This window comes from Xenopus laevis, chromosome 1L (assembly GCF_017654675.1).
Source record: "Xenopus laevis strain J_2021 chromosome 1L, Xenopus_laevis_v10.1, whole genome shotgun sequence".
NCBI lineage: Eukaryota > Metazoa > Chordata > Amphibia > Anura > Pipidae > Xenopus > Xenopus laevis.
The window spans coordinates 124,584,077-124,610,691 of NC_054371.1; the positions used below are offsets into that span (position 1 = coordinate 124,584,077).

The window sequence follows — 26,615 nt, forward strand, 5'->3', positions numbered from 1 at the left end:
GCAATATCGGGCTGATCCGATCGTGGGCCCTAGGGCCCAACGATCGGATCCTTCATGTTCGCAAACGGGCGGTCGGTTCGCGGGACCGCATCAACGAACAGATGCGGCCGCGATCCGACGGGATTTTTAACCCCATCCGATCGAGATCTGGCCGACTTTCGGCCAGATCTCGATCGGGGAAGCCCGTCGGGGGCCCCCATACACGGGCCAATAAGCTGCCGACTCGGTCTGTCGACAGCTTTTATCGGCCCGTGTATGGCCACCTTTACAGAGCATTTGTTTTTAGATGGGGTTTAAAAACAAATGCAGTGAATCACTCCTTTTAAAAGGCAAGGAACCCTTAAATCACTGGGGTGGGGGTCTGCCAGTAATTTTATTCCATCCATTCTTGTAAGAATGTTAATTTTAATATGCATTAGCAGCTAGGGTTGCCACCTTTTGAAATGGTGGAGACCGGGCAAGATGATTGGGCCGTGACCTCAGGGGGCGGGCCGTGATGTAGATTGTAGTGACGGGGCTATGACACAGCGACTAGCGATTGGCCGATCGATGTTTCAATCAAGGGAATCCTGCTCGGTTTTCCTTATTTGGAAAACCGGGCGGCAAGTTTTGTCTCGGGCAGCCCTTCAAAATACCGGGCTGTCCGGGTAGAAACCGGAAGGGGAAGTGAAAGGGAAGGAGCAGATGGTGTGGAGGGAGCAGCCAGAAATAAAGCCAACTTCTACCCTGCAGTCTGGCATCTCTTTGTGCATTCTTCTAGTTCTGCAACACCCTGTACTGGGTTATCACACTGCTGCATCAGGGGCCCACACACCCCAGCCGAAATCCCCCCACACATACCTTATGTGTTCTGTGGTTGCGATTGTGGTGTGGGGGAGGTGAGGAAGAAGCTCAGGTGGCCATTGGGAGCATGTCTAGGCTGCTGGGGCCCACTGGGTTTATTCCAGGTGTCTCTGGCCCAGTCTGACCCTGCCGAGATCAGCCCCTGTGTGGCATTAGCTGATTTAATCAAATAAGTTAGCTATTTGACACCTTGCCAGTAGATGTCACTATATTATTAGTTCATACATCAAAACACCCCTTTCTGGGGATTGTTTACAAAGACTGACATCCCCTATAGGGAAATAATGGTGTCTTCCAGAGAACTGGAGGAAAAAAAGATGTTCTTTCTCCAGGGAACTGCTACAGGCAGCCATTGAGAAATAAGCAACCATCAGCCATCATATGGGGTAAGTCCTCCAGGGGAACCCTTTCCTAGTTCTTAGATAGGATTAGTCAGCTTGTGTTATAGAACTGGCTCAGCAACCACTTAGTGCCAGTCAGGCAGGTTTGACACCTTTCAAGTTTAGACTTCGGCAGTGGGGCAGACAGTGATGTCGCGGGGAGGGACGGGTGATGGCCATGTGCTGTGATTATATGTGATCTACTTTCTGATTGTAATGGTATGTACAATACAATGTAATGTAGCCAGCTATAGGAAGGCTCACATCTCACTCACAAATAGACTATTAAAGCCTTGTTCTCCCAGTAGCAAAAGCTGATATATATGATCTTATGAATGCTGTATACCAGTAGATTTCTGTATATATACTGTAGCTTCAAAACTGGTTGTTTTATAATAAACTTGAGACTATACCCTAGCAATACAGCTGGGATAGTGGCAAGTCCCTAGCACCTAATACCACTGTATCTCAGTGTATCTCTTATTCCTGTCTTATTCCCTCCAAAATAATCAGTGATCAGACCACTGATTAATTTTTCTCCACTGTCGCAGCTTTTACAGGGAGTTTATACAGACCACTGGCCAGTTATAGATTTCGAAAGCCATGAGTAGGGGTTTTTTTTCTTGGAAGAGAACAATAGCGCTCCAGTTTCTAGGAAATCTCCAGCAACCCCAGGTAGATTGACTTCATTATAGGGAAACATGCTAAAAAATTACAATGTATTTCTTTAAAATCTGGCATTTTACTCAAACTATGCAGAAATACTTAAAGGAGAATTCAAACGTTTTCAAAAAAACGCCCTACCCCCACCCCACGTAGGCTCCCTCTTCCCCCCTCAGCATAGTTGCCCCCTGGGGAAATGCCCCTTTATACTTACGCCTTGGCGCAGATTCAGGCATCAGAGTTCCACGCAGCCATCTTCCAGGTCTTCGGTAAGCTGAGTGGGAGACCTGCAAAGCGGCGCATGCACAGTTGGAGCAATTTGCTGGTTTGCGACAACTGTGCATGCGCCGGAAGAAGACAGAAAAGACCCGGAAGATGGCTGCGTGGAACTCCGATGCCTGAATCTGTGCCGAGGGGTAAGTATAAAGTATGGGGCATTTTCCCTGGGGGGGAGGAGGGTTTATATCTTTTTTTAAAACGGTTGCATTCTCCTTTAATGCTTTTTTAGAAAATCACAATGGTCATTGGCCTATTTGTACTTGCCCCTAGAGGGCTTAGAAAATGTGTTATAGCAAATATTTTATGCTCAGAATTCTATTAGCAGATGCACTTTACTACAGGTATAGGATCTCTTATCCGGAAACCCGATATCCAGAAAGGTCCAAATTAAGGAAAGGCCATCTCCCATAGGGGCAAATCTCCAGAGACGGCTTCGCTCACATAGCAAGACTTCGCCAGGTGTAGATTTGCCAGGACAACGCTAATTCACTAAAATCAGAAGTTGCGTCCAGGGTGCCGAACATTGGCGAAGTTGCGCTAGCGTTTCTGCGGCAAGCGAAGTTGCGATAGCGTTGGCTAATTTGCATACGGCAGGAAGTGAAAGTACAAAGCACGTATATGTTACATCAAATTCATTACATTACACAAGCCCAGGGAACATTAATAAAATGAAATAGAGTTGTTATAATGCCCTGCACATGTGCCCAATGTATAGTTTATGTGCTATAAGGTAGGAAATGTATGGGGGAGCCTGGGTACCCAAAAACAAATTTAAGGACCTTTACAGCCTATAACCCTGAAAAAAGTAAAAGACGGCCAGCGTTTTTTGGGACTTTGGGACTAAAAATTGAAGAAGCCCTATACATTCCATTGCACTTCGCCTGGTCTGAGGTGGCTAAGGCAAGTGTGGCGGAACAGGTGAATTTGCGAAGAAATGCTCTTTCGAGAGAGCGAAACTGCGCCTGGCGTAAGAGTGCGACGTAGTGCCAGAGTTTATGTCCTACGCTAGCAAACTCACGCCAATTTTCGCTAACGTCACTTCGCCCTTTAGTAAATTTGCCCCCATAGTTTTTATTTTATACAAATAATCCAAATTTTTAAAAATTTGCTTTTTTTCTGTAATAATAAAACAGTAGCTTGTACTCGTTCCAAACTAAGATATAATTAATCCTTATTGGAAGCAGAACCAGCCTATTGGGTTATTTAATGTTTACATGATTTTCTAGTAGACTACTACTAGGTACAAAGATCCAAATTACGGACAAATCCATTATCCGGAAAACCCAAGGTCCCGAGCATTCTGGATAGCAGGTCCCATACCTGTTTCAACTTAAACTTTCAATTCCATCGTATAATGTGGTTCAAGTTTAAGACAATCCATGATTATATTTATTCCATGTTAGTTTCTATTAAGAATGTGTGTGTGTGTCTGTGGCAGTGGTGCCCCCCACACCTTGAAACAGGGCATCTTTCCCAAGCTCTGAGTGTAATAAGTACAACTGATATGCCTGGTGCTGTCAGTGAGGTAAATATGAGATGCTGGGGTTCTGTTGGAGATGAGTGAGATCCTTATTACAGTGTGATGCTGTGATGAAACTGGTGTACACTTCCTTATCTCCCTAGTTGCTGGGCAGAAGCCCATGTATCTAATGGCTAATCTACATATTCCAGTTATTCGCCTACAGGTCTATGACCACTTCCTGTCTGGTAAGGGGGTGGATTCTGGTTGCTGACCCAGCTGTATGTGTATCAGGGAGTCTGGGTACAACAAGGCCCAGTAAAACCATTCTGCCCTAGAGGGACCAGCACCTCCAGTGATCAGGGCGCCCGAGGCTGTGCGGTCCTGTCGCCCGGCCGTGCGGTCCTAGCGCCGGCCTGTTTACCCCCCTCCAGTGTGAGTGCGCCTGCACCGCTGAGCTCAGGGGCACCATCTTTGGCGCTTCAGTAGTCCTCGTAAAGAAAGAAGCATGGACATGCTGTGTGAGAAGCCTGCTGCTGTGAGTGAGTCAAGGATGAAGTGCATGTTACAGTGGACAAGATGTGCGCTACTGCTGCTGTGTGTCCAGTGACCGTTCAATGTTTGCTGACAAATTGGGCTGTATGTACTGCAGGGCTGCTTTTTAGTTCCACCCTTCCTTTGTATGTATATGTGTTTCCTTTAGAGCACGGTTCCCCAACTGCCAGGCCGTGGCCCAAAAGCAGGCCGCAGACACTCCCGTACTGGGCTGCCGACCCAGCCCCCGACCCCACCAATATGGATTCATCCAGCTTAGTTTGGATCACAAGCTACTGTTTTATTAATATAGAGAAAAGGCAAATCATTTTTCAAACGTGACTTATTTGCTTAAAATTGAGTCTTTGAGACATGGCCTTCCCTTAAGTCAGATCTTTCTGGATATAGGGTAACCGCTTAATTTTGCTTAGGTTACTTGCTTAGCTTAATTTTGCTTATGCTTAATTTTCATCTGATTCATTAAGAATTCTATTGCTTCATTATACATTTTACCTGCAACTTACTTGCTGCTTTCAAAGTAAAACTCCCAAACTTGGCTGCCCTTTTATTAGACACCAGTGGGATCACCTGACTATAGCTGGGAAGGGTGGGAGCTACAACATGGAGCTGGTCACTGCTCCTGTATAACTAGAACAAACAAGGGAAAGATGAAAATTAAGCGTAGGACTGGCCAGATATGGGATGACTTTGACGTAGTTGGCCAGCTTAAATATATTGCAATATATGGACAAACAATCCCTGTTTTGTTTAAAGGGTAAGGCATTTTTCAGTAGCAGTATGCTCAAAATGTCTCTGTCTTAAATATATTGATAATGGGTTGAGTGCAGAGGACCTCTTGTATTTTTCTATATGTATTTTGTGGTCACACCCTCATTGCATCCCCAGCCTAATGTTTTTAAAAATTAGTGGTGAGCACAACTTTCCCTTGTTTGTTCCCCCTCACAACAAGCCACTATGGCTTGCTTCACCATACCTGATTATAAAAGCAGGTCGATGGTTGCCCCGTCAGGCCACTTGTCTTTTTCCCCATGGCTCATTGGGTCTGATGCCAAATAGAAGCACATGCAGATGAAGCAAATCTGGTCTTGGCTTTAAAAAAAGAAACAAACCCTTAATAAAAAATACTTACTTACATAGACCCCCTCCCTACTCCCCCCCACCTCAGCCTAGCTGCTACCCCAGGCAAATGCCCCTAACTCTTTACTTACCCCTCCATACAGATTCTGTCCAGCAGAGTTCACGGGCGCCATCTTCAGCCGCTTCGGTAATCTTCGGAATGAGACTGGCGGTTCAGCAATCTTTATGAGTTTCGGCGAATGCACATTTGTTGTGAAACAGAGAATTGCTCCAACTTCACATGCGCCACTCCGCCGGTCTCATTCAGAAGATTACCGAAAAGAAGAAGAAGATGGCTGCCGTGAACTCTGCTGGACAGAATCTGCACCGAGGGGTAAGTATAGAGTTAGGGGCATTTGCCCGGGGTAGCAGCTAGGCTAGGGGGGAGGAGGGAGGGGATCTATGTAGGGTAGGGGGTACGATTTTTTTTGTATTAAGCATTTGTTTCTCCTTTAAGTGTGCATGCTCCTGGTCAATAATTGCCAACCCCACTGCACTACTATGTTCTATGATTAGGAATGCAACTGCATTCATGAGTGTGGGTAGTGCAATTCAGGAGAAGGGTCTCTGCAGGAGCCCTATGAAGTATACAACTCCTTAAACCTAAACCTTATTGAATTTTCTTTTTATTTACTTCCAGGTTCTTCTGATTTGGCACTCTTTGTCCAAGCTCTTCACACAGCATTTGTATATTGTGCTTCCATGGGGTACTGGGAAGTTTATGGTCATAGGGTTGGCTCAGTGCGCATGCATGACTCCGAGGAGGGGCCATGTTGTTGGAATGAGCACGGTAAGTTGAGGTCTCTTCAAGTAATTGTGCTTGAGCTTTTTAAGCATCCCCATTTAGCCCCCCATAGCATTAAATTGCAGTTTCTTGACAAACACTCCTAATGGCACAACAATGGTTTTTCAGGCAATAATTTCTTGAAAAGTAAAAGCTCTTGTCAAGCAATTGCAATCATCTCTTTGGTGGGGGTTGGGCAGTTTTGAATGCTTCAATGGGACATATGTTATCAAGTGGAAAAAATTCAAACTGCTCACGCACACCCAGTAAAATACTAACCCTGGTGCTCGGGGAAAAGGGCTTCGGCAAACCCACGACAATATGAAGAAAAGAATTCACCGGCACACAGGTATTGCTGGCAGGGTGAAAGCCCTTGCTTTAAAGTTTAATAGTGCGACATGCAACGTTTCGGGGACAACCCCTTTATCAAGCATGATGCTTGATAAAGGGGTTGTCCCCGAAACGTTGCATGTCGCACTATTAAACTTTAAAGCAAGGGCTTTCACCCTGCCAGCAATACCTGTGTGCCGGTGAATTCTTTTCTACATATGTTATCAAGAACAAGTATTACCATTGCATTGTACTCGTTTATAATGTGCTAAAATGTCTCTTGCTTTTTGACTACACAAGTGTTTACCAAAATAGACATAATTATTGAATCTTATAGGTTGCTAACTAATATACAAATAGCTAAATACCTTGCCCAAGATATCTTGGACAATGCACTAAAATGGGCAATGGATGTCTCTAAGTGACATGCAGTCATTTAATCCTCTGTGGTTAAATATTATAGATAATGATAAAAGTTTAGTGGTCCAGAATATAGAATTAAAATGTGAATACAGTATAGATGTGTCATAGAAAAGTCTTTTTCAGAAGCATTCTCTACTCTGAAATTACATCATGATGGACACAGATTTAGATACAATACAGCTAGAGACCACCATTTTCCCATTCAGACATTTAGGTCTTCAAGCACTCAAAGTGCATTCTAGTAATCCATGAAATGTCCCTGCATTACAAACCATAAAAATTGCAAATTTGAAAGCTCAATTGGAAATAATATGCTTTGCCAAATAGAACAAAGACTTGTTAGGAAAGGTTTCCAAAATGAATGTTAGACTGCTGTTAAAAAAGGTTCTTAAGCAGATTCTAGATTACGCAGTCTACCAAGTTTTAATAAGTGTTTAAGAAATGCTCTGATGTATGCATATATACTGCCCATGTCACTCTGACAGTTGTGACAGTTGGTCACATCTCAGTCTTGAGCTGAAAGTGACTGTTGGTCTCAGTGCGTGGTTTGACTCAGACCAGCGTGCTTCTCAGAGAGATTTTTCCAAGTGACTACTTGCGAATTTTTTACCTGATCAAAGCGAATTCCCCAATTATGGGTGAAAAAATGCCTCCAGCTATGGAGAAGAGTACTCCTCCAATAAGGAGTGAGGAAAAAGATCTACTGATTCCAGCTTCAATTGAAGAGATGGAAAAGAAGAAGAAGGTTAACATCAGGATGAAGAGAAAGATGGACAACGAAGGCAGCACTGAGGGAAAAAGTCGGAGAAAAAGGAAGGAAAAGGTGAAGAGACATCAGTGCAGTGACTACATCAAGGAAGAAGAAGAAAAGGAAGGAGGAAGAAAAAGACCCCAAAGCAATGAGGGCACCATCAAAACCGAAGGTAAGTGTAAATGGGCATTGGGCTTACAAATGGTATATCTGAAAGCTTGATTAAAAAATATGGTTTGTCAAATAGAACACAGATTTATTATGAAAGGTTCCAAAATGAATGCCAGACTGTTGTTAAAAAAGGTTCTTAAAGGAGAAACAAACCCCTTATTAAAAAAAAAACCCTACCCGGAAAATGGCTGCCGTGAACTCTGGTCCCTGAATCTGCACTGAGGGGTAAGTAAAAAGTTAGGGGCATTTGCCTGGGGTAGCAGCTAGGCTGGGGGGGAGGAGGGAGGGGGTCTATTTTTTTAATAAGGGGTTTGTTTCTCCTTTTATGCAGAGTCTGGATTTCTCAATCCACCAAGATTTGACAGTTGACAGTTAGTCTTGACATCTCAGTCTTGAGCTGAAAGTGACCGTTGGTCTCGGTGCATGATTTGACTCAGACCAGCGTGCATCTTTAGTGATTTTTCAAGCGATAAATTGCAATTTTTTGTGCTTGCTCAAAGCGAATACCCCAATTATGGGTGAAAAAATGCCTCCAGCTATGGAGAAGAGTACTCCTCCAATAAGGAGTGAGGAAAAACATCTACTTATTCCTGCTTCAATTGCAGAGGTGGAAAAGAAGAACACAGTTAACATCAGGATGAAGAGAAAGATGGACAGCAAAGGCAGCACTGAGGGAAAAAGTGGGGAAAAAAGAAAGAAAAAGGCGAAGAGACATCAGTGCAGTGAAAAAGAAGGAGGAAGAAAAAGACCCCATGAGGACACCACCAAAGCAGAAGGTAAGTAAAAATGGCAGTTACAGTTGAGATACTGTTATAATATATATATATATATATATATATATCTATATATATATAAAATGTCAAGTACAGTGAGCGCACTCTTTACGGATTTAGGATATAAAGATTGGTGCGTTGGTCAAATCTTGTAATACATCGTAGTAAATGGACCCGTACTTGTTTGTAGTGAAAAAATCAATGTGCTTTAGTCACAAATTCATTTCCAGGAAATGAATTTGTGAATAAAGCACATTAATTTTTTCACTACAAACAAGGAGTGCAGGTATATATATATATATATATATATATATACACACACACACACATATATATATCCGGTATTTTTTTTACTTTCTTTCAAAACACAAAAATGATCTTCTACCTGTTCAGTGTTCATGTAACACCATCATCATCCCATGTGTTATCAAAAAATGTAATTAGGGATAAGACACTGTTAGACCATTCGGGGTCTCAATGGAAAAATTAACACACCTACCATTTGCTATACTTTTCCGATTTCAAACTCCCTTACTGGAATACTGACCCCAATTATTTTGGATGTTGTGCATTTTTTTCATATATATAAATGATCTAGTTAGCTTCATGATTATTTGCACATCAGAGCAGCTGATAATAATACAATAAAAATAAAAAAGTATGGTTTGATCTAATACTTATAGTGACCTTTGCCATTTGAATTATATTGCATAATATCCCAACTTAAAGAAATTTTACAGATCACACTGTTTATCTTGCCTATGTCTCCTAAATTTGATTGTATTTCTTGTGCTGGAAAAACTAGTTATTTAGATTTTTACAGTTCACAGTTTTAATAGTCTGTTTCTTAGGGTTCAAATCACCCTAGCAACCATGCATTGATTTGAATAAGACGCTGGAATATGAATAGGACAGGGACTCAATAGAAATAGTAGTAATAAAAAGTAGTAATAACAATAAGGGGCAGATTTATCAAGTGTCGAATTTCGAAGTGAAAAAAACTTCGACCATCGAATAGGCTAGTCCGACATTCGAAGTCGAAGGATTTTTAAGATCGTACAATCGTACTACGATCAAACTTCAATCGTACTTAGAAACAAACTATTTAATCATACAATCGTACGATTTTACAAAAAAATCCTTCGACTTCTCAAAACTTAGACTAATACTGGCTATAGGTTCTAGGAGGTCCCCATAGGCTAACATAGGCTAACATAGCAATTCGGCAGGTTTAAGGTGGCGAAGTGTCGTTTTTTAAAGTGACAGTACTTCGATTTTCAATGGTCGAATTTGTGAAGTATTTTCAATTCAAGTCGAAGTTGAATTTAGCTTATTCGATGGTCGAAGTAGCCAAAAATTACTTCGAAATTCGAAGTTTTTTAATTCGAAAATTCACTTCGACCCTTAGTAAATGGGCCACTAAATGTGTAGCCTTACAGAGCATTTGTGTCATTTAAAAGCTGAAAATAATTTAAAAACTATAAAAAAAAGAAAAATGAAGACCAATTGAAAGTTGCTTAAAAATACTATATAACATATTTTTACTATATAACATACTAAAAATTAACGTAAAGGTTACCCACTCCACTGAATAAAAGCCAGTATGCACAGAGGAAATATTGACCCCATAATTTCCTGGGACCAACTTTTATTCCATTTACATTTCTGTCTTTTCTCCTAGAAGGAGGAAGTGGCCAGAAGAGACCCCTCCTAGAAGACGACATTCCTCTCCCCGAGGCAGTCAGCAGGTGTAAGATCCACGCTGAGCTTGGGAGTGGCTCATATGGCAAAGTAAGTAATGGACTTCTGGGAAATTAGGTCACTGTAATTGCCTTTTAAACTCAGTTTATTCTTATATTATTATTATATAAATGCAAGGTTATGCATTTTGGCAAAAATAATAAAAAATGCAAGTTATACACTAAATGGCAGTGTGTTGGGAGTTTCCTCAAATGAGAAGGATCTAGGGGTCTTTGTAGATAACACGTTGTCTAATTCTGGGCAGTGTCATTCTGTGGCTACTAAAGCAAATAAAGTTCTGTCTTGCATAAAAAGGGCATTAACTTAAGGGATGAAAACATAATTACTGGTAAGGCCTCATCTGGAGTATGCAGTGCAGTTTTGGACTCCAGTCCTTAAGAGGGATATAAATGAGCTGGAGAGAGTGTAGAGACTAATTGCAACTAAATTGGTTAGAAGGACAGAAGACTTAGATTATGAGGGTAGACTGTCAAGGTTGGGGTTGTTTTCTCTCGAAAAAAGGCGCTTGCGAGGGGACATGATTACACTTTACAAGTACATTAGAGGACATTATAGACAAATAGCAGGGGACCTTTTTACCCATAAAGTGGATCACCGTACCAGAGGCCACCCCTTTAGACTAGAAGAAAAGAACTTTCATTTGAAGCAACGTAGAGGGTTCTTCACAGTGAGGACAGTGAGGTTGTGGAATGCACTGACGGGTGATGTTGTGATGGCTGATTCAGTTAATGCCTTTAAGAATGGCTTGGATGATTTCTTGGACAGACAGAATATCAAAGGCTATTGTGATACTAAGCTCTATAGTTAGTATAGTTATGGGTATATAGAATTTAATTAAAAGTAGGGAGGGGTGTGTGTGTATGGATGCTGGGTTTTCATTTGGAGGGGTTGAACTTGATGGACTTTGTCTTTTTTCAACCCAATTTAACTATGTAACTAACTATGTAACTATTCAGAATCAATTGTCTGATGATTCCCTAATATGCCCAGAATTATAGAAAGACCACATACAATAAGCCCAAATCCAGGGTAGCAGAAGTTATTGGGGATGGCAGGGTGCCCCTATTTAAAATACTGTTTTTTGCTATTGTTCTCATGTTCATTAAATTAGATCTAGGACACAGTGAGATGAATCATGTGCTTATGTAGGATTAATGGCAGTTTCAGGCCATGTGTCACTGTTCCTCAAAACAATGACCTGGGTGATGTTATAGGTAAATCCAGCCTTGGACCTTGGTGACAATCTCATGATGATTTACTGTATTTCTTTTTCTGTCTTTTACAGGTGTTATTGGCATCTTTGCCCAACAAAAGCGAGCATGTAGCCATAAAGGTGATGAAGAAAGGTGACTACATCCCTCCTACCAGCATCATAGAGGCTAACGTGCTAAAGATCGCTGCTGGGTGCCCGTACCTTTGCCATTCCTATGGAGCATTCCATACTCAGGTAAAAGATAGGGTCAATAACTTAATGGGGCATATTTGTGACAAATGGGTGGGGGGTTCGGGTCTCACCTTGCGGTGGGCATGGTGGTGGATGGGAATTGATTCTTGCTGCTTGCCTAAGCACAGATTGGCCTGGCACTGGTGAGTTCTATTTCACCCTTTGGTAAATTTACACCAATGTGAATTTTTAATTAGCATCCAGTTTTCCCCAACAGATCATTCCAACACAGGGTTTCTGAAAAATTACAAAACCATACCTCTATGCATAGTTACCCTTTGTTCACTTAATATATTTTCCCATAATCAAATCATTTCCTGAGTTATAGTTTCCCATTCACAAATAGAATGTGGCAGGTGACTAGGGTTGCCACCTTTTCTGGAAAACTTTACAAGCCTTCCTATAGCTATCACCTTGGTTTTTTTTTCTCTTTAATGTCTACATCTGCATAACTGTATGTATTTAATCTGAATTTGTCTCTGCTACTCTATCTCTCAATCTAGTTATCTGACTTTATACAGAAATTCTCTCTATATATTGTGCCTCCTCAGACAAAATATTCCAAAATTCCATTCTTGCCTTCTGCTGTAATACTGGGGTCTCCTGCCAGGTGGACACGTTTTCAACATACCTTGAGCGCATGAGATTAGCAATAGCAATACTTATAGAGCTCTCTCCATTATGAGAATAACAGATTTCTCCTGGCCACCTTGGCTACAGTAGATATGTTTAGCAAGCATTTCCAAGACAACTGTTTCTTTAACCATAATATCAGTGTGTGTAAAAATACCAATGCAGCCTGATCATTTGATCATCTTCATCAGGAAAATGTGACAAGAAAGAACTTGGGTGACAATAGATTCCTAAACAAATAGAATACTTTTTGTGCAAGTGCTTAATAATGTTCCCTTTTCTTTTCTCCATCCAGTGGCATTCTGTGTTTGTCATGGAATATGTCAACGGAGGTACCTTACACGATCAAATGAACAACATAGGACTTCCGCGCATGGACACATTAATGTAAGTGACCAATGTGTGTAGGATAGGGATAAGGGATAACCGACAGTGCGAAGTATAACATAGAGCAATAAAAGGTATAGGGCACTCTGGAACCAACATGCAGATCAGACCATAGCTTATGAATTAGTGTCAGATGAACATGAAACGTGTAAGCCTGAGATTGTCTAAATAAAGATTTTTTTCTACTTTTTAACGAACAGTTTTAGTCTATTAAGCATGTTGATTACAGAGTGCCCTATACCTTTTATTGCTCTATACGGATTGACCACCCCCCTGAGCTGAGGGCCTGGGGCAGGAGCACCTGGGCCACTGCTCCACAGGAACCAGATATATTTGTGCTTTGATATGTATTTTGGAGTATAACATATACAATCTAGCTGTTTGTTGTTTTTTTGCAAAAGCGAGAATAATATGAGGTTAGTAATCCTGGGGTCAATTTTGAAGTCATGAGGACAAAAACAAGTGCAAAAAACTGGCACAACCCACCTTTACATCACTGGAGCAAATCTTTGTGGTTTAGTAGTGCAAAAACCTGCACGTCCCAGTGAATGTAGCACTACCTGTGACTGAGCAGTATTCTGTGGGGAGGGCTTGAGGAGAAATGTAGGTGGTAATAACAGAACCCTGAGACAGGCAGTAAGAACAGTTTTGTCTCGTTCCCCCAGTTCTGTGTATAGTGTAGCATGGCACCTACCATTTAGCTCTTGGTGAAATGAGCACTAAGGGAGAATTTTATTTGTTCACCTTTGTGCTCCATCACATATTTTTTTTAATATTTTGTTTTATTCCCAAAGATTCTACGCTGCGGAGATGGTGTGCGGCTTGCAGTTTCTCCACGAGAACGGGATTATACATCGGTATGTAAGATTTGCAAAAACCTCACTTATTATTTTTCTTGGTATTATGTACCTGCTCTGCCTGGTGGAACAACATGGAACTTGTCTGTGACGGGGGTGGGTGATGGCCTCCAGGATCAGACTATGGGTCCAGGGCTTCAACCTCAGGAGCCCCCACACCCCCTCACACTACCCAATACCACAACCCTCCACTGTGCTCACCTTTAACTTCTCTCCTTATCGGCTATGATCGGGGGAGATCAGGGGGGAGCACAGCAAGTGCACACAGTTTTTGGAGGGGTGCTGGTCTGGGTCGATGGGGCCTATGAGGGTTGGAGCCAATGTTCCTTCTAAGCTGTGCGCACAAATTTTATATTTTTGCTCACATAGCTGAGAAGGAATTAGAGCAAACATTTTTCAGAGCCCATTAGGTTTTTCCCAGTATCTCTCCAGCCCAGTCTGACCCTGGTAGGCCCTGATACTGGTTGATTGCAGCCCTAAAATAATTCTTGCTGGTAAGGGGTGTCTATATGCCCCTGACCTATGCATGTTCCATAGGTCATAATGTAGCAACGGTTAAAGTATAGCAGAGTTAAAGATTCCATTCTCTGCAGCTCCATACTGGGATTCAAAATAGGTCCTAGCATTTTAAGCACACAGAAGTCCAAACAGCCCCCCACCAGCCCACTGAACAGTGACTGTCTATGGCATCTTATAGCAGCCACATATGGCCAGTCCAGGTGGTAAATCCCCTGATCCTGCCCAGCTAAAGCAGCTTGTCCGTAATTGAAGTTGTCCCTGATCCTGTACATTCCGATTTGCATTCACAAATGCTACTATTGTGAATACTACCCCATCCAACTGAAGAATAACAGACTGTACAGACTGTGAACAGTTAAAATTTGCTACATTAGGGGGCAGATTTATCAAAGGTCGAGGTGAATTTTTGAATTGAAAAAATTTGAATTTCGAGCTATTTCTTGTGTACTTCAACAAGGGAATAGTCGAAATTCGATTCGAATTTGAAAAAAATTTGAAAATTCGTATATCAAATTTATCATGTACTGTCTCTTTAAAAACTCTACTTCGACCATTCGCCATCTAAAACTTGCCGAATTGCTGTTTTACCCTATGGGGGACCTCCTAGAACCTATTTGAAGTCAACTGGTGTGTTTTTTGGGGAAAACCTTCAAATCGAATGCGCTATGACTTCGATTCATACGATTCGAATTTTGCCGAATACAGACCTATTTGATCGAAAACGGATCTATTCGGCCAAAAAAACTTAATTTTGAATTTAAATTTCTCAGTTTTTCATATTCGAAATTCGACCCTTGATAAATATGCCCTAGGTGAAACATTTCTCAGTAGCTTCTATGGGATGTTAAAATGGTAAAAAAAAATAAAAGCAACTTAAAAACATTTTTAAAAAGTTAATTCAGGTGAACTATTAGAAAACAATGGACATGAAAAAATATTTGGAACCCCTTTAAGTGCTATTATGATGAGTGCCACTTATTTTTTAAATGAGGTTGAAGGCTTTCAAGATGTGGGTCCAACATGCCTGGCTTTCTTTCCATTTGAATTTTCCTAAACCTAATCTGTACCTTGCAGGGATCTGAAACCAGCGAATGTCCTAGTGACCAGCGAGGGACATTTAAAGATTTGTGACTTTGGATTGGCGGCTGAGGGCATCTCTGGGAATAAGAAAACCAGAGGACTAGTAGGAACATTACCCTACATGGCCCCAGAGGTAAGAGACTCACACCAGATGCATTTTCTACATGTAAGTTGTCTAAAAAATAAGTTTAACAGTTTTGAAAAAAATAAATATTTTCTAGCTGTTGAAAGAAAAGGAGTATGATGCAGGGATAGACTGGTGGTCCCTGGGAGTCAACATATATTTGATGGCCACCGGATCTCATCCATTCTACAAGGGCGATAACATGATGGAGTTCAGTGAAGCCATTCTTCATACAGAGCTCCACATTCCAGAATACCTCAGCCAAGAACTTGAAGATCTCTTGACAAAGGTCAGTATAGGATATCTATTTTGAGGGCAGTGATCATGTTTATAAACATCTAAATGTTCTTGTATGCTTAATAGTGTGTGTGTGTGTGTGTATGTGTGTGTGTGTGTGTGTGTGTGTGTGTGTATATATATATATATATATATATATATATATAGTAATTAAATAGGGACCCGCACTACGGGTCCCTATTTAATTACTGTATGCTAAAGCTTTGACCCAGCACCCACAGTAACTCCAAGACTGGATCTGAGTGCGAGTGTTTGTCTATATATATATATATATATATATATATATATATATATATATATATATATATATATAATATATATATATATATATATATATATATATATATATATATATGCCATATTTAGCCAAACACACATCCTATATATCATGCAGTGTAAAATAAATGAAGAATTCAAGGGTCAATGGGAAAACTCAAACACCATCTAGATTTCATCAGTAACAAAATGGTGATGACTGATTACCAGAAGTGTATGCATAAAAGTTTTACACCAAAACTTAAAACACACCTTGATAAATATGCTGTTATTTAAAAGACAATTCATACAGTTCATCAATTCAAAAATATGTTGCAAGTATCAAAAAAGGCAATAAATAGGAGAATGAAGTGATATTGGTGCTAAATATGTAGATAACAGATGTGCAGATATGTTTGGTCAGCTGGGAGTTTATGCAGACATTAGACATTATTGAGTCAAAAGGCAATATATTCAGGGCCACCCCTTGTTGCCAATATATGTGCAGTAACACCCCTCCTTTTCATTAAAAACAGTGTTGGTTACCTTTTAATATATCATTCTATGTACTCTTCGAGTCCTCTCCTTTGTGTCCCCAAAATAGCACAAGGAGAGCACAAACGACAATACTGAGAGACAGCTGAACAAAGTGTTTTTTATCAGAAAGGAGAGGGTTAATGCACATATATTGCATAATATATATTTGTGCTACATTGATCATTTCATTAATTCATTATTGTGAGATTGTCATATTCAACAGCATCATTATTTTATCACCATATTTAGCATAATTTTTATTCCCTGCAATATATTTGAGCAGATACATTGATGAACTGCACCAACTTCTTGTATTGATGACTCTTTACTTGGATTGGCTGTTTGTGATATGAATGGCAGGTGTTTAGCAATATAGAAATAACTGATCATTTTATCTTATACTTCAGCTTCTCAACAAAGATCCTAAGGAGCGACTTGGCTGCAATGGCAACATTCGGGAACACCCATTTTTCCATTCCATTGATTGGGTGAACCTAGAAAAGGGAAACGTACCACTGCCTTATAAACCAGAAGCAGTAAGTACATGTCTACAGTATGTAATGAAAAAAACACTGCTTATTCTTTACACTCCACATATATGTATACAACAATAATAATACAAGAGGACAAACAGCATTTTTGGGAACACCAGGACAAAATGTTTGTGTAAATCCAGGAGAAAGTTATGTAAAATCTAGGGAAGAATCAATTTGGGATTTGGCTAAATCCGAGCCATTTTGGCCGGATTCAGCGGAATCCAAGAGCCTGGCCAAACCGAATCCCACAAAGTGTTAAAAATTTGCTACATGTGTAGCCTGATGCTTCTAAGCCTCATTTAACACCGCATGGGTGATATGCTAAAATGGATCCAAATTAGTGTGTATACTAACATGATGCATCCAGCGTCGGACTGGGCCAGCGGGACACCGGGAAAAAACCTGGTTGGCCCCAGCCCTCGTGGGACCCGGTAGACATAGGCGGCGCTCCTGTCCTCCCCTCCCCCGATTGCGTACACATGAAGCAGGTATGCATCGGCAGGTACGAGTAACTAGTGCAGATTAGGCTGCTAGTGCTCCATGTGATTATGTCGCGCACATAATGTTTCCGGGTCACAAAGCGTGAAAAGAAGTTCATATTGGTGCTGTTCTGCAGGATTGTAAGTGCCAGGCAGTCCTTCCCTCCCCTGCCCAATCACTGATACACACAAAGAAGGTACGCACCGGCGGGACAGAGGGAGCCTGGTGACTGGGGTAGTGGGGCCCTGATGTGACCCCCCCCCCAGTCCGACCCTGGATGCACCATACATAGCAACGTGCTTGCCCAGTCTGTTCTGATGAATGCCACCAACCTGAACCCTGAACTTGGCTGTAATTTCATAGTTCCCATAGCAGGTTGTGTCAGTACAGACTTACACCAAACAAATTGCAGGCTCATGTATGATACAGGTATAGGATCCTTTATCTGGAAACCTTTTATCCAGAAAGATTACTGGATGGCCATCTCCCATAAACTCCATTTTAAATAATTACATTTTTAAAAAATCATTACCTTGTTCTCCGTAGCGGAACAGTAGCTTTTACTTGATCCCAACTGAGCTATAATTAATTCCTATTGGAGCCAAAACAATCTTATTTAGTGTAATACACGTTTAAATGATTTTTAGTAGACAAAGTATCCATATTACACACCAAGCATTCTGGATAATCAATTCATGCTCTGAAATTGTTAGGAGCAGATCGCACCCAGTTGATACAGTAGTGTCCATTTTTTAAACAATTCTAGTTGTTACAGAAACAGCCAGTTGGGTAAAATACATAATATAGAGCCCAAAGTACACAATTGAAAATTTTAACAATCTGCATTTACAGCACTAGCTGATTGTCCCTAATCTTTATTTATGGAGCAACAGCATATTATCTAGCATGTTGGTACACAAGGAGGCATATACATCTACACTCCATAGAATACCCAGCTTCTTTCCATACTACACAATGTGTACATCTGTATTCAGTATCATGAAGTCACTTGTGAATGTGATGTAAAAACGTATATTGTGCTTTTCTGCAGATGCCATCAGTGGATTTCAGCAAGACGTATGAAGAGACGCTATCGTTCTTGGAGTCCATCAAGCAGAGAATCTCTTCAAGATACATCACGCCTGATGTCCAGCTGGCGCAGCCAAGTCATTTCTATACAAACGGGCCCTTCTGGAATTCTCAAGCCCAACAATCAGCTCCATACTATAGGTACCATCAGGCTCCATTTGGTCCATCTGCCTATAACATCCAGCCATACCCTGCATATTCTCCTAACCTCTACCCATATCAGTGGCTGCCACCATCAGGTCCTATTTCTGGACCTTACTATCACCATCTTGCTTTTGGTCATGTCAATCCACCATTGGTTCCTTGGCCTCCAAACATCAACACCGCTGGGCTCTTTCCATCTCGCCTGCCTCTGCCTAATTACAACTTTCCTCATGTCTGGTAGCTTCCATCGTCCTCCACCTCTCATTCTTACCATCATTTTTTCATTCTCTGCCTGCAGCCTTTTGCATGGGCTGCTGCCTCAGGGCCCCAACACCGGCCCACTCCTTCGACCTCTGTCTGCAGCCCTTTCCACCAGCTGCTGCATTTGACCCCCGAAAATGGCCCAATACATCGGCCCCTGCCCTTTCCCCTGGCTGCTTTCTAGCCCCCAACACTGGCCCATACCATCGGCTTCTGCCTGCAGCCCTTTCCAACGGCTGCACCTGTGCCCCTGACAACGGCCCATTACATCAGCCTCTGCCTGCAGCCACTTCCACCGGCTGCTGCGTCTGGGCCCCTGACAATGGCCCAATACATCAAACTCTCCCCTAAAAATCCATCGGCCTCTGCCCACAACCCTTTCCATCGGCTGCTTCCTGGCCCCTGACACCGGCCCATACCATCGGCTTCTGCCCGCAGCCCTTTCCAATGGCTGCTGCATATGTGCCCCCGACAACGGCCCAATATATCGGCCTCTGCCCTAAATCCACCAGCTTCTGGCCATAGCCCTTTCCACCGGCTGCTTCCTGGCCCCTGACATCAGCCCATACTATTGGCTTCTGTCATCAGCCCTTTCCAACGGCTGCTGCATCTGTGCCCCCGACAACAGCCCAATACATCAGCCTCTTCCCTAAATCCATCAGCCTCTGCCCACAGCCCTTTCCATCTGGCCCCCGACACCGGCCCATACCATCGGCTTCTGCCCGCAGCCCCTTCCAACTGCTGCTGCACCTGTGCCCCCAACAACGGCCCAAAACATCGGCGTCTTTCCTAAATCCATCAGCCTCTGCCCACAGCCCTTTCCACCGGCTGCTTCCTGGCCCCCGACACCGACCCATACCATCAGCTTCTGCCTGCAGCGCTTTCCAATGGCTGCTGCACCTGTGCCCCCCGACAACGGCCCATTACATAGGCCTCTGCCTGCAGCCACTTCCACCGGCTGCTGCGTCTGGCCCCTGACAATGGCTGAATATATCAAACTCTCCCCTAAAAACCCATCGGCCTCTGCCCACAACCCTTTCCATCGGCTGCTTCCTGGCCCCTGATACCGGCCCATACCATCAGCTTCTGCCCGCAGCCCTTTCCAATGGCTGCTGCATATGTGCCCCCGACAACGGCCCAATATATCGGCCTCTGCCCTAATTCCACCAGCTTCTGGCCATAGCCCTTTCCACCGGCTGCTTCCTGGCCCCTGACATCAGCCCATACTATTGGCTTCTGCCATCAGCCCTTTCCAACGGCTGCTGCATCTGTGCCCCCGACAACAGCCCAATACATCAGCCTCTTCCCTAAATCCATCAGCCTCTGCCCACAGCCCTTTCCACCTGGCCCCCGACACCGGCCCATACCATCGGCTTCTGCCCGCAGCCCCTTCCAACTGCTGCTGCACCTGTGCCCCCAACAACGGCCCAAAACATCGGCCTCTTTCCTAAATCCATCAGCCTCTGCCCACAGCCCTTTCCACCGGCTGCTTCCTGGCCCCCGACACCGACCCATACCATCAGCTTCTGCCTGCAGCGCTTTCCAATGGCTGCTGCACCTGTGCCCCCCGACAACGGCCCATTACATTGGCCTCTGCCTGCAGCCACTTCCACCGGCTGCTGCGTCTGGCCCCTGACAATGGCTGAATATATCAAACTCTGCCCTAAAAATCCATCGGCCTCTGCCCGCAGCCCTTTCCATCGGCTGCTTCCTGGCCCCTGACACCGGCCCATACCATCGGCTTCTGCCCGCAGCCCTTTCCAACGGCTCCTGCACCTGTGCCCCCGACAACGGCCCATTACATCGGCCTCTGCCTGCAGCCACTTCCATCGGCTACTGCTTCTGGGCCCCTGACAACGGCCCAATACATCATACTCTCCCCTAAAAATCCATCGGCCTCCGCCCGCAGCCCTTTCCACCGGCTGCTTCCTGGCCCCCTACACCGGCCCATACCATCAGCTTCTGCCCGCAGCGCTTTCCAATGGCTGCTGCACCTGTGCCCCCGACAACGGCCCATTACATTGGCCTCTGCCTGCAGCCACTTCCAATGGCTGCTGCATATGTGCCCCCGACAACAGCCCAATACATCAGCTTCTTCCCTAAATCCATCAGCCTCTGCTCAGAGCCCTTTCCACCTGGCCCCCGACACCGGCCCATACCATCGGCTTCTGCCCGCAGCCCCTTCCAACTGCTGCTGCACCTGTGCCCCCAACAACGGCCCAAAACATCGGCATCATTTCCTAAATCCATCAGCCTCTGCCCACAGCCCTTTCCACCGGCTGCTTCCTGGCCCCCGACACCGACCCATACCATCAGCCTCTGCCTGCAGCCCTTTCCAATGGCTCCTGCACCTGTGCCCCCGACAACGGCCCATTACATCGGCCTCTGCCTGCAGCCACTTCCATCGGCTACTGCTTCTGGGCCCCTGACAACGGCCCAATACATCACTCTCCCCTAAAAATCCATTGGCCTCTGCCCGCAGCCCTTTCCACCGGCTGCTTCCTGGCCCCCGACACCGGCCCATACCATCAGCTTCTGCCCGCAGCCCCTTCCAACTGCTGTTGCACCTGTGCCCCCAACAACGGCCCAAAACATCGGCGTCTTTCCTAAATCCATCAGCCTCTGCCCACAGCCCTTTCCACCGGCTGCTTCCTGGCCCCCGACACCGGCCCATACCATCGGCTTCTGCCCGCAGCCCTTTCCAACGGCTCCTGCACCTGTGTCCCCCACAACGGCCCATTACATCGGCCTCTGCCTGCAGCCACTTCCACCGGCTACTGCGTCTGGGCCCCTGACAACGGCCCAATACATCAAACTCTCCCCTAAAAATCCATCGGCCTCTGCCCACAACCCTTTCCACCGGCTGCTTCCTGGCCCCTGACACTGGCCCATACCATCGCCTTCTGCCCAAAGCCCTTTCCAACAGCTTCTGCATCTGTACCCCCAACAATGGCCCATTACATGGACCTCTGCCAGCAGCCCCTTCCGCTGGCTGCTTCCTAGCCCCCGACACCGGCCTTACCATCGGCTTCTGCCAGCAGCCCTTTCCAATGGCTACTGCATATGTGCCCCCAACGATGGCCCAATACATCGGCCTCTGTCATAAATCCACCAGCCTCTGCCCACAGCCCTTTCCACCTGCTGCTTCTTGGCCCCCGACACCATCAGCCTCTGCACACAATCCTTTCCACAGGCTGCTGCCTCTGGGCCACTAACACCGACCCCAACACTGGCCAATTCCATCGGCCTCTGCACACAGACCTTTCCACCGGCTGCTGCCTCTGGGCTCCCGCCATCGGCCCATTAGTGATCCAGGGACTAGTCCGACTGCCATATTGGAGTCAGGAAGGAATTTTATTCCCCTTCTGAGGCACATTGGACACGGCCTTAGAAAGGTTTTTTCACCTTCCTCTGGATCACTTTAATGATAAATAGGAATTTATTAAATGAAAGGTTAAGCTAAGGTATTGAATCTAGTATCCCAAAACCCATTCTTCTTTAATTTCCTAATAATGAGTAGATATTACCTTGTAATACTCAATGCTTCCACAGGTCCCAAACTTTCTGGCTAATGGATGCCATACTTATTATATATATCAATCCCAAACATATAATAAATATAAAATATCAGCAGAATTGTACAGGATAAATGATTAAAAACATTATATGGCAAAATGTAATCACTAAACATCATAGGATAAATAGCAAAAATTAGATGGCAGAAAATGTTAAAAACTCAAGGCTAAAGAATACTAATTAAAGAATTTGGGATAGTAAAAGGATAAGGGATACAAAATTAGACATGGTGAAAAATAAGAATAGTTACAAATTTCATAATTATAACTCCCTCATTATAGCATCTCCTTCACTTATTGGCATCTCCGTGCATCTTTAGTTAGACATTTAATAAGATGGATAGACTAAAAATGATGCAAGTTAATAGGTTAGTAGAAACAAGCTGTCACCGTGTTTCTGAGTTTCATACTATTCATTGGTAGGGGGTGGTCTGACTAAGCAAGTAGTTCTGTAGGACAACAGCACCATACAGCCCCCTCTAGGAGAACAAACTTAAATACAAACTTAAAGGAGAATAAACCTTAACTAAGCAATCTTCTCCAAAAATTATTGTTAAAAACCCCTCTCCTGAAACACTGGATCGAAAAAATCAATTATTCACTATGTATCTATTTTTAAACAATTATTTGTACGGAATGCTTAATTTCACAATAAAGTTAAACCCTAACAAACTAAACATGGTGTCCTGTTGCCTTACTAACACACCACAAGGTGTTCCTATACTCTCCTGGGTTTAATGTTGGTACTAAAGAGTTATGCTTTCATAAGTTAGGTCTTGCTGTAACAAGGAGCAATGTGAGAAAGGAAACCTGTGTTGGAAACCAGTCAGGTTCTGTGTTATAGATTAGGGGGAATGCAAAGATCAGGAGAGGGGTATGAGTTTGTCCACTATTCCCAGACTTTCTCAAATATTTTGGGGCAGCCTCTCCTGAGATATGTAAGTTTGTATAGAGGTATGTCCATGATGACTGTCTCCCATACTCCCATGTAAGTATCTTTGCCAGAGAAACCGCTGCTTGTGGCAGCCATGTTGTTTAGCTACACCTCACTTTCCCCTGTGTCTTTAACTGAATGTTCATGAACCACTCAAAGTGCTCAGAATAAGGACAAGCCGGGAACTTTGTTGAGCTGTCAAGTAATATACCTCAATTATCTGTACTGGGTCCTCTCATTTTCTCTTTTATAAACCAAAGATCCTGTATAAAATGTGTCAACAACTTGTCAGTATCTCCCCTGAATGGCAAGCAAATGTCTTAAAGGCATAGGAAAGGCTCACTGGGGGTGCAAACATTTTACACACACAGCCCCTCCAGTGAAAGGAAGTTGAAAAAAAATTGCACCCACTATAGTATTACCACCACTGGGTGTGGGTATGTATATAGATTGTATATGATCACTGTTTTTGTGACTACAATGATTGTTTTATTAAAGTGGTCTGCAAACTCTGGGGCTGGCACCCCTACAGGGCTTGGAGCAATGGCAGAGGGGCTCAGCCTAAAGGCCAGTAAGGGTGATATTTGCTCTCCTAGATACATCTGAAAGCCCAACTTGAAGGTCAGTCACTGTAATATTTGGGGTGAAAACATATTTGCTGTCTTAGGTATTGACTGCTGCTGATATTTCAGTAATATTTTCCTATATCTGTGATTTTGTTGTAATAACATGTTGCACCTCAGAAGGAGGCTTGTGCTAAAGGGTGGGCTTAAAGGGGAAGGAAACCTAGTCAGCGCAAACCCCCCACCCCCCCTCCCGTTTGTTGCCCACCCTCCCTCCTCCCCCCTGGCCTACCCGTCCCGCTGGGCAAATGCCCCTAACTTGTTTCTTACCCTTCTGCGCAGGTCCAATCCAGGGAGTTCACAGACGACATCTTCTTCCAAGCGATCTTCTTCCTGCTGTGAACGGCGTTTTGGCGCATGCGCAGTAGGATCATTTCGCCGGTACGGATCTACTGCGCATGCGCCAAAAGACACGCGCATGCGCAGTAGATCGTACCGGCAAAATGATCCTACTGCGCATGCGCCATTCACAGCAGGAAGAAGATCGCGTGGAAGAAGATGTCGTCGGTGAACTCCCTGGACTGGACCTGCGCAGAAGGGTAAGTAACAAGTTAGGGGCATTTGCCCAGCGGGACGCGTAGGCCAGGGGGGAGGAGGGAGGGTGGGCAACAAACGGGAGGGGGGGTGGGGAGTTTGCGCCGACTAGGTTTCCTTCCCCTTTAAATAAAGGTTGGCTCTCTGGGGGGATTAACTGAAAAAGTCTGACCAGACTTTGTTACTATTGTATCCTGAAGGGACTGGTGGTGCAAGTGTATGTCATTAAAATGATGATGCAAGGTGAAGAGGAGAGCAGTGTCAGGGTATAAGTGAACCCTCAACTGAATGCCTACCATACGGCAGAAATTACAGGGCACCTTGAAGCCTCACCACTCTCTAGCGACATGTCTGAATGACTTGCAACTACTACTTGCAATTGCTACAGTGTATTACAGGCTAAACCCATGTGCCACCTGCCTGCTGTTATACCTCTGCATTCCGAGTGAAGAGCAACCAGTGTAGAAAGGTGAATAAAAGCAAAAGGACAGGGCACTTTGTATTCATTTTTATCACTCTGCATTTTGCTTGCAGTTTAGTAAACAAGGCTTAACATTAAAACATTACCACCTTACTGACTCTGTACTGATGTAATGTGTATCTCTGTTTATACTGCATTTTGTTGGATATTGTCATGTTGCCGACTGTCAACTTTCTTTTTCTTTCCACTGCCTTTTTTTTTGCTTTCTGTATTTCCTTGAAAATTGAATAAAGATTATTATAAAAAAAAAAAAACATTACCACCTTCCCTTTAAGGAGGAATATAATAATAACAATATGCTTCTATACAATGTTTCCTTCTCATACACAGGGAAACAATAGGAGTCCAGCATATTTATAATATAAATGTGTAGCTTTCTTGAGGGAAATTAAATCAACTTACTGGTACTGATTTTAGAATGAACGGAACAGAAAGCACATATATGTTCCATGTGTTTGTCACAGATGATTTTTATTCCATTCACTTTTGTTCTTGCAGTGAGAGTTCAGTAAATTCTACCTTGTTTCTCAGTTTTCCCGCGCTTATTAAGGCATAGTCGCACTTCAGTAGTAGCTAATAATTTCTAAGCAATTGCCCAACAATATAAACAAGGTTACCAGATCATGTGACAAACCAGACATTCAGATCTCTGCTTACACATTACAGATTTTGATAAAACAGCCCTTATTTTACCAGGAAATAAGCTTCTCATTCACAATGACGGGCTACATACAGAAATATATGGTGGAGTTTAGTGAAAGTAGCACATATGATCATAGTAACATTGGAGTGTCAGTCTGATTTGTATTGGTTCCTATTACTGCTCAGCTGTTTGGTTCATTCAGGCCTAGACTGGGATTCAAAATGGGCCTTGACATTTCAAGTTCACAGAGGCCCAAACAGCCTCCACAGCCCACTAACTAGTGACTATGGCATCTTACAATGGCCCCTCTGGTATTTGCCAAAATCTACAGGCCAGTTCGGCCCTGAGTGTATTCCGGCCCAGGTCACTGTATATGTGGTGTTTGTACATTCTGCCAGTGTTTGGGTGTGTTTCTAAAGGGAGTTCTGGTTTCCTTTCACAGCAATAAAGCTTTATAAGAAAATTCTAGTATAAATGATTTCTACCCTTCCTCAACATTTTTTAGAATTCTTCTGGTTTTGTTAACACACTGGATTGATAAATAAGCTCATTCTCCTCTAATTTAAACAACTAGTTCAACATTGCTTTATAATCAAGAACTTCCATCAACTTTATTGGTTTAACTGCCCGGCTTTGGACTCTCTCAAGTTCAATGTCACTTTGGAGTAGATATCAAAACTGTAATACGTATTCTAGCTGAGGCCTTACTTTTACCTATGCTTTGTATGGAGGAAGAATTAAACTCTTGCTGTGAATCTATATAACTTTTAGTGCATGACAATATGTTGGGATGAGGCTGAGTTGCATTCCTTGTTACAGCTTATTCTATTATCCACAAGTTCTCCAGGTCCTTCTCTATCTAGTTTTTACCTATCTTAGGGCCGTGTCTGCTTC

The 26,615-nt window shown here is 43.4% G+C and overlaps 1 protein-coding gene across 2 annotated transcripts; it reads left to right on the forward strand.

Moving 5' to 3' along the window:
- Positions 1 to 209: 209 nt before the first annotated feature.
- LOC121393807 (protein kinase C delta type-like) lies at positions 210 to 20,772 on the forward strand. 2 transcript variants are annotated; one of them, XM_041563358.1, is made up of 11 exons: positions 210 to 1,229; positions 5,936 to 6,085; positions 8,360 to 8,530; positions 10,209 to 10,318; positions 11,574 to 11,735; positions 12,661 to 12,752; positions 13,547 to 13,609; positions 15,203 to 15,341; positions 15,430 to 15,621; positions 16,829 to 16,957; positions 18,489 to 20,772. In XM_041563358.1, exons 2-11 carry the CDS (start codon positions 5,998 to 6,000, stop codon positions 18,909 to 18,911), a joined length of 1,569 nt encoding a protein of 522 aa, XP_041419292.1. In that variant the 5' UTR covers positions 210 to 1,229; positions 5,936 to 5,997; the 3' UTR covers positions 18,912 to 20,772. The 2 variants fall into 2 exon arrangements, with proteins under 2 accessions (XP_041419292.1, XP_041419290.1); XM_041563356.1 differs by lacking the exons at positions 210 to 1,229; positions 5,936 to 6,085 and adding an exon at positions 6,629 to 7,755.
- The last annotated feature ends 5,843 nt before the right edge of the window (positions 20,773 to 26,615 follow it).